The sequence below is a fragment of the Nansenia antarctica genome, assembly GCF_963989245.1.
Source record: "Nansenia antarctica genome assembly, contig: SCAFFOLD_285, whole genome shotgun sequence".
Lineage (NCBI taxonomy): Eukaryota > Metazoa > Chordata > Actinopteri > Argentiniformes > Microstomatidae > Nansenia > Nansenia antarctica.
In genome coordinates, this window is record NW_027663107.1 from 54,036 (window position 1) to 62,721 (window position 8,686).

The 8,686-nt window shown below is 55.9% G+C and overlaps 1 protein-coding gene across 1 annotated transcript in view; it reads right to left on the bottom strand.

The window, feature by feature from the left end:
* Window positions 1–1,597: 1,597 nt before the first annotated feature.
* Window positions 1,598–8,686, bottom strand: part of LOC308175302 (metallophosphoesterase domain-containing protein 1-like) — a gene marked incomplete at both ends in the record, with an annotated part of 18,245 nt that continues 11,156 nt past the window's right edge. Inside the window, 2 exons of the mRNA XM_080550995.1 lie at window positions 1,598–1,719; window positions 7,517–7,630. Of these exons, the coding sequence (XP_080407121.1) occupies window positions 1,598–1,719; window positions 7,517–7,630 (236 nt within the window). The remainder of the gene's footprint in view (window positions 1,720–7,516; window positions 7,631–8,686) is intronic.

Sequence of the window (8,686 nt, forward strand, 5' to 3'; positions counted from 1 at the left end):
ACCAAAACAATTGTGTTTTAAGAAAGGTATTATACATTAACGAGTTAAAGGTATCATACATTAACTGTTGTCTCCAAGAGCAACACATTGTAGTACATTTCTAAAATGGTACAAATCAGTTTAACTGATTATAAAATGATGTACATCATCGATGGAAACGTCTCCCTAGACGATGATAACAGTGATTATACAACACAAGCAGATTGTCATCGAACACGTTTAGTTCTTAAACCCGAACCGCATGCCCCAAGAAACAGAAACACAACAGCAAAAGTTAAAAGTTAAGAGTTTTCAAAGAAAACAGGAAATCCAGAGGACAGCGACTGAGGCATGATGGGAATCGGGTAGGAAGATCAGACCAGATAGATAGATAAATAAAGAGAGAGTCAGAACAGATAGATAGATAGATAGATAAATAAAGACAGAGTCAGATCAGACCAGATAAATAGATAAATAGATTGTTTTCTTACAGAATCTAGTAAGATGATATGAGACTGAGTTCACCAGTCAACAGCACATTAAGACCATAACCCTGCCAGTGAATCCTGACTCAGTAGCAGGTAACCTACCTAGGATAACCCTGGAGGGTTAGGGTTGGTTACATAATGTCTCAGATCAGGACGATCAGAGTGTGATGTGGTCTCGCTGCGCTAGCAGACTCAGAGCCAACCAGCGACGAGGAGACGCAGAGGAGAGGAAAATAAATAATAGAGAAGTCTTCTAACAGACGACTGGAGCAGGACATGAAAGAGTTAATCATGTCACTGCGTCAGGGGAGTGAGCTGCTAAGGGGAGTTGGTGGGGGGGGGGGGGGGGTGTTATACAGTATAAAGCTGAGGAGAGGTGGGGGGGGGGTGTTATACAGTATAAAGCATTCAACTACAGAACTGAGAAACAGCCAAACTTCAACATGAAACACCCCACACTCCCTGCCTCTCTCTTTAACGCGACACACACACAGATAATTCAAACACTTTTTTTTGTCTTTGCTTTTTTTTTTTAAGCATGGCAACACCTTAAGTAAACCTTTCAGTTCTGAGTTTTTTTTTTACAACAACATGTGATGTATGTACAGTCCCACCGCTCCTACACAACAACAGGTACACGCACAGCTTGTCTCCCTTAACTGAGAGGTCAGAGTTCATTCCCAGGATGCATCACTCCCATGGAGAGGAGCTCCAGAGCTTCTAGAACGTTCTGGCAGCATCCACCGCTGCTCCTGGTCAGAGCCGGGGGTCCAGCACCTCTATGAACCAGCCACAGTCCCAGCTCTCCATAAACTGTCAACACATCCAGACATCGCAACATGACCTCACAGTGACCCGAGAGAGATTCGGGTGACGACGCAACAAAACGAGGGATGGAAAAGAGGAGATGAGGAGGAAAGAAAATGAAAGAAAGAGGGGGGGGGGGGGCACACAGCACTGTAGGAGATGGAGAGAAGAGGAGAGGAAGAGAGAGAAGTGTTGCATTCCTCTCCTCCCTCCCTCCCTCCCTCTCGCCTTTACTTTCCCACCCTTACAGCTGCTTCCGGGTTGGCCGTGGGGGGGGCGGGGGCGGGGCTAGGCCGTGGGGGGGGGCGGGGGGGCGTGTCCAGTCATGTGTTGGCCCGGGGGTTGGCCAGGTCAAAGACGACAGGGGGGTTCTGGGGCTGGAAGTTGACGGTGCACGCCGACGCGTTGACAAAGGTGGTGGTGCCGTCTGTCATCATACCGTAACCTAGGAGACGCAGGACACACACACACACACACACACACACAAAGAGGAGACACACACACACACACACACACACACCACAGCGGGACGTCAACATTCGACAAACACGCCAATGTCAGTTAATTTGGTTCACACCTCCCTTCTGACTTCTCACACACCAGTATCATCTACATGTGAGTGACAGCTCTCATATGTGACCCCCCCCTCACATGCTCCCAATCTGTCTGGTTGATATCCCTCACACACACACACACACACACACACACACACACACACACACACAGAGCAGGGCTATATGCAGTCAGTCTCTCCCTGAATCTGATCTAGTTACTAATCCGGTCCTCCAGCTCCGATGGGGCCCTGGTGCCCCCGGGGGCCCTGGCTGACCTGCCAACCCCAAAACAGCCTCCTCAGCCTGGGGAGAAACAGCCTCTCAGCCTGGGGAGACGGAACTCAGAGCCCCTGGCCTGGATGACGCTCTGCAGAAGCTCGGGACTTCAGCAGGAAGTCAGATCTGCTGGGAAGACTTCTGCAGTACTGGTACAGTACTACTAATACACCTACTAACACATCTACTAACACATCTACTAATATAGCTACTAATACATCTACACTCCTTCAGCAAGGTCCCTAAGGTCAGCTGAGACTAATCAGTTAATCATTCCAAGAGTGAAAACAAAACACGGTGCAGCAGCTTTCAGTCACGCTGCTGCATGCTCCTGGAACAAACTCCCTGAAGAAATCAATCAGGCCCAAACCCTTAAAATATTTAAATCTAAGCTAAAAACCTTCATGTTTTGCAGCAGTTATGATTAAACACAAACACTTCTATCAATGTATTTTATCCATTAACTATGGTCTTATTGAATGTTTTATCTATTTACTTCTCATATTTGCTTTTATTCATTGTACTTTTTATTTTCTTACTATGCTCCTCTTGCTGTATTTTAATAATGTATGTAAAGCACTTTGAATTGGCCCTGTTGTATGAAATGTGCTATACAAATACACTTCACTTGCCTTGTGTGTGTGTGTGTACCTTCATGGATGTGTGTGTGTGTGTGTGTGTGTGTGTGTGTGTGTGTGTGTGTGTGTGTGTGTGTGTACCTTCATGGATGTGTGTGTGTTTGTGTGTGTGTGTGTGTACCTTGTGATGACCCCCACCAAGTACCATCTAGATTCACACAATGACCACTCAGCTGCACTCCATCAGCCGGGTGGCTAAGAGAGCAAACCACAGGCTTGTTAGGTTGAAGTGCCACACCTGTGCCTCCTCATGGGAGGCCCACATAAGAAGGAGTGGAGCTGGCACATGCGGGAGGACTATGGGTGGACAAGACGCGTCAACTGGGTGAGAGCCGGTCCCCGGCAGTACATTTATGTGACAGTAGCGATTAATGCCTTTTGCCTGCCACTAGACTGAACCCAGCCATAGGCCGCAGAGAGGACTCGGCCGCCCTAGAGGAAAGCCTGAAGCCACCTCCGACTCCCGCCCACAGAGCCAGCCTGTCGGCCCTCCTACCCCCCCAGCCTACGTCAGGACTGCCCAGAGTACATAGGCCTGAGAGACAGCCAACCCGGGGACACGCAGCACAGGGGTGAGAGCCGTAGTACGGCGGCACATTCATAGCCAGGGGGAAGTAACTGTGGTCTGCTGACAGAACGGAGAGAGAGAACCAGAGTGACCAGCCCTTTCCCCCATTCCCCGGAGGTCAGAGACGGGACACGGGCGTGTCCCCCTGAACGGAGTATCATGTCCACCCTTTTTGCCCTCCCTAAGAGGAGCCCTATGTTTCTTGTTAGACGCCAGGAGGTGAGTTTCAGTTGGACATTACTTTCTTCAGTGACTGTTGCTGCTTTTCTAATTAAATACTTAACTGCATTCCGGTCTCTGTGTCGTTTCCTACCTGGGTGGTGTGTGTATTTATCTGCGCCAAAGTGGTGGTCACCACATATGGTGGAGGATGCGGGCAAATTCGAACCCACTACCAGAGCACACCCAGGCTAGGGACCATCTAGCCAGACAGGACCATGATTGACCCCCTTGATGCTCTCTTTCAGACATGGACAGGGCGGGCCCCAGGAGGGGCCCCCTGGCAGGAACAAGGTGCATTACCGGCGCCCGTGACACCCAGGGACCCCGAGACCACACCACCGGGGTGGCACCCTCAACATGGGCTGGAGGAGGACCCGGAGGCACACCTGAGGCGACCCAAGGGCCCACAGGTCCCCGACCCGGAGGCCGACGACGCTGAAACCACCGACGGCCCCACAGGAGACGGGTATGACGCCGACACCGGGGACACAGGCGCGGACGATGCAGAGGATGTGGAGACGTGAAGGCGGTCAGCCGATGAGGAAGTGAGTGAGGCCGACAGAGAGAGTGCGGCTGAGGCGGACTGGATCCAGGAGAGGGGTGCCCGGGATCTCATCGCCGCCCGACACCTGACCAACCTCCACCAGACCTCCGGGGATGATGACTACAGCATCACCACCAGTGAAACGACCCTGCAGAGCAGAGACGTACCACTGAAGGGCCAGGTTGCCCAGTTGCAGCGGGAAAACACCCTCCTGAGCAACGCCCTTGCCACCGGTGCCATCCAGTGGGAGAGCCAGCGGTCGCCGGAGCAGAACCCGCTGAGCGCACCAGACCTCAAGCTGGAGGAGGAGCTGCAGGAGGCCAGGCTGAGGCTGGTTCAGCAGAAGTGGGAGGCCCAGGCCCAGCTGAGAGTGCAGTGGCAGCTTTCAGGGGATAAACTTAGGACCCTGGAGCAGCAAGCCGCCGATCTACAGCGCAGACTCTCTGGCGCTGAGGAACGGGTGACAGAACACGCTAACCAAGGCCTGCAGAGCCAGTTGCGGACCATAGAGACGGAGGTGAGCCACAGGAACCAGGAGATCCAGGGGCTGCGCGACTGCCTGGTCGACACCCTCGCAGCCCTGGACCGGGTGGAGCCGGAGGTGAAGCAGCTGCTGGAGATGTCTGGACCCAAAGCGAACACCCAGCCTACAGATAGAACACCCAGCCTACAGATAGAACACCCAGCCTACGTAGTGAACTGGTGGTGCAGCCGGAGATGAAGCTGGAGACCACAGACCCGCAGGGCCAACTGGAGGACCAGGCAGCATGGGAGCAGTGGTGGGGAGCAGTGGGAGGGAGCAGGGGGAGGACCAGGCAGCGCGGGAGCAGTGGGAGGACCAGGCAGCGGGGGAGCAGGGGGAGCAGTGGGAGGACCAGGCAGCGGGGGAGCAGGGGGAGCAGGGGGAGGACCAGGCAGTGTGGGAGCAGGGGGAGCAGGGGGAGGACCAGGCAGCGGGGGAGCAGGGGGAGCAGTGGGAGGACCAGGCAGCGGGGGAGCAGGGGGAGCAGGGGGAGGACCAGGCAGCGTGGGAGCAGGGGGAGCAGGGGGAGGACCAGGCAGCGCGGGAGCAGGGGGAGCAGGGGGAGGACCAGGCAGCGCGGGAGCAGGGGGAGGACCAGGCAGCGGGGGAGCAGGGGGAGCAGGGGGAGGACCAGGCAGCGGGGGAGCAGGGGGAGGACCAGGCAGTGTGGGAGCAGGGGGAGCAGGGGGAGGACCAGGCAGCGTGGGAGCAGGGGGAGGACCAGGCAGTGTGGGAGCAGGGGGAGCAGGGGGAGGACCAGGCAGTGTGGGAGCAGGGGGAGGACCAGGCAGCGTGAGAGCAGGGGGAGCAGGGGGAGGACCAGGCAGTGTGGGAGCAGGGGGAGCAGGGGGAGGACCAGGCAGTGTGGGAGCAGGGGGAGCAGGGGGAGGACCAGGCAGCGGGGGAGCAGGGGGAGGACCAGGCAGCGGGGGAGCAGGGGGAGGACCAGGCAGCGGGGGAGCAGGGGGAGCAGGGGGAGGACCAGGCAGCGTGGGAGCAGGGGGAGGACCAGGCAGCGGGGGAGCAGGGGGAGCAGGGGGAGGACCAGACAGCGTGGGAGCAGGGGGAGCAGGGGGAGGACCAGGCAGCGGGGGAGCAGGGGGAGGACCAGGCAGCGTGGGAGCAGGGGGAGCAGGGGGAGGACCAGGCAGCGGGGGAGCAGGGGGAGGACCAGGCAGCACGGGAACAGGGGGAGCAGGGGGAGGACCAGGCAGCGCGGGAACAGGGGGAGCAGGGGGAGGACCAGGCAGCGTGGGAGCAGGGGGAGGACCAGGCAGCGTGGGAGCAGGGGGAGCAGGGGGAGGACCAGGCAGCGCGGGAGCAGGGGGAGTACCAGGCAGCGCGGGAGCAGGGGGAGGACCAGGCAGCACGGGAGAAGGGGGAGGACCAGCTCATTCGGCTGCAGCAGGAGAACGGCCTGCTGAGCGATGCCATCACGTCCTGTACCGCCCAACTAAAGAGCCAGCAGGCCTCGGAGCTAAACCAGCTGCGCTCGGCATACTCCGGACTGGAGCAGGAGCTGCGGATGACCAAGCAGATGCTGACTCAGCAGGAGCAGGAGGCACAGGACCGGCTGAAGGTACAGTGGCACGTCTTGGGGACGAAATTGAAGGCCCTTGAGCAGCAAGCCGCTGATCTAAAGCATAAACTCTCCCACTCCGAGGCCCAGCTGAGGGAGAGGGCCACTGAGACCACAGATCCGCAGCAGGAGCTTGATGAGGTCCAGGCTCACCTGAAGAATCGGGACTTGAGGCTGCAGGAGAGGCAGGCACAGTGTGGCCAACTGGCGTCCAGTCTGAAGGAGTGCCAAGACAAACATGAAGGCCCAACGACGGGTCCTGGAGTTGGCAGCCACTGATCAGGAGCAGGAGGCCACCACCGTCCAGGGTAACCTAGCAACTGTCTCCACGGAGCTGCGACAACTGCTGGAGACTGAGAGGGCAGGGGCTGCAGCCCTGCAGGAGGAGCTGAGAAGGAGGACGGCCAACCAAAGAGACACACAGCAGCGACTGGCACGTAGTGAGCAGGAGAGGGCCACCCTACAGGAGGATCTGCAGCAGCAGAACCGGCACCTCCTGGTGGCCATGGAGAAGCCCTATGACGCCCAGGTGGACCCCCCGGTCTCAACTCCCCATCCACCCCACTCCTGTCATACCCTCTGACCCGATCGCCATGGCCACCAGTCCCACGGAAGCAGCGGAGGCCAGGGTAGCCCTGCGACAGTTGCAGTATCCGAACTCCACTCCAAGAGGGAGCCTCCGAGAGGTATGAGAGGCTGCAGGCCGGTCTGGACGGCTCCCAGACGGAGATCACCTCACTCAGGAAGGAGGTAGCCAGGCTGCAGGTTACCCAGAGAGGAGGAGGTGCCACGCAGACCCTACGAGGCAGCCAGACCCAGCTACTCCCAGACCCCTAGGCAGGGACATTGCTGCTTTTCTAATTAAATTCTTAACTGCATTCCTCTGTGTTGTTTCCTACCTGGGTGGTGTGTGTATTTATCTGACCAAAGTGGTGGTCACCACAACCTTCATGGATGTGTGTGTGTGTGTGTGTGTGTGTACCTTCATGGATGTGTGTGTGTACCTTCATGGATGTGTGTGTGTGTGTGTGTGTGTGTGTGTGTGTGTACCTTCATGGATGTGTGTGTGTACCTTCATGGATGTGTGTGTGTGTGTGTGTGTGTACCTTCATGGATGTGTGTGTGTGTGTGTGTGTGTGTGTGTGTGTGTGTGTGTGTACCTTCATGGATGTGTGTGTGTGTGTGTACCTTCGTGGATGTGTGTGTGTGTGCACCTTCATGGATGTGTGTGTGTGTGTGTGTTCTGATGTGTGTGTGTGTGTGTGTGTGTGTGTGTGTGTGTACCTTTGTGGATGTGTGTGTGTGTGTGTGTGTGTGTGTGTGTGTGTGTGTGTGTACCTTCGTGGATGTGTCCGAACACGTGCAGTTTGGGCTGGACTCTCCTCTGCACCGTGTTCAGCAGCTCCAGACAGCCGACGCGCTGCATCTTCTTAGGCACCCAGTCCAGGAACCCTGCACACACACACACACACACACACACACACACACACACACACACACATCAGAACACACATACACACACACACACACACATCAGAACACACATACACACACATCAGAACACACACACATCAGAACACACACAAACATACATCAGGACACCCATGTGGAGCTTCCCTCCATCCAGGACATACAGTATTAAAGTATTACAGTGTACAACAAACAGTGTGTCAGCATAGCCCAGAGGAACCAGTGCAGTCCAGAGGTGAGGTTTCTTCCTGCCTCAGGGTCTAAACTCAGACTACCCAGCAGCTACTTCCCCCAGGCAGTCAGGCTCATGAACAAGCAAGTCATGTGACGTAACAATAAACTCGAAACTTGAAACTTTGTAACAATAGCCTTAGAGAGAGAGAGAGAGAGAGAGAGAGAGTGGGAGAAGGAGAGGGAGAGAGGGAGAGAGAGAGAGTGGGAGAGAGAGGGAGAGAGAGAGAGACAGAGAGAGAAGGAGAGGGAGAGAGGGAGAGAGAGAGAGTGGGAGAGAGAGGGAGAGAGAGGGAGAGAGAGGGAGAGACAGAGAGAGAAGGAGAAGGAGAGGGAGAGAGAGAGAGAGACAGAGAGAGAGAGGGAGAGAGAGTGGGAGAGAGAGGGAGAGACAGAGAGAGAAGGAGAAGGAGAGGGAGAGAGAGAGAGAGACAGAGAGAGAGAAGGAGAGGGAGAGAGAGAGAGATCCAGGGCCTACAGTAGTAGAGTGATGTGCTGAGTCAGTAGAAACACTAACTTAGAAACCAGGACAGAGACCTCATCTCCCCTGTCACACACACACACACACACACACACACACACACACACACACACACACAGAGGAAAACACACACACGCACACACACACACACACAGAGGAAAACACACACACGCGCACACACACACACACACACACACACACGCACATAGAGGAAAACACACACACACTCACACACACACACACAGAGGAAAACACACATACGCACACACACACAGACAACCCACAGAGGAAAACAAACGCGAAAACACACACACACACACACAAAC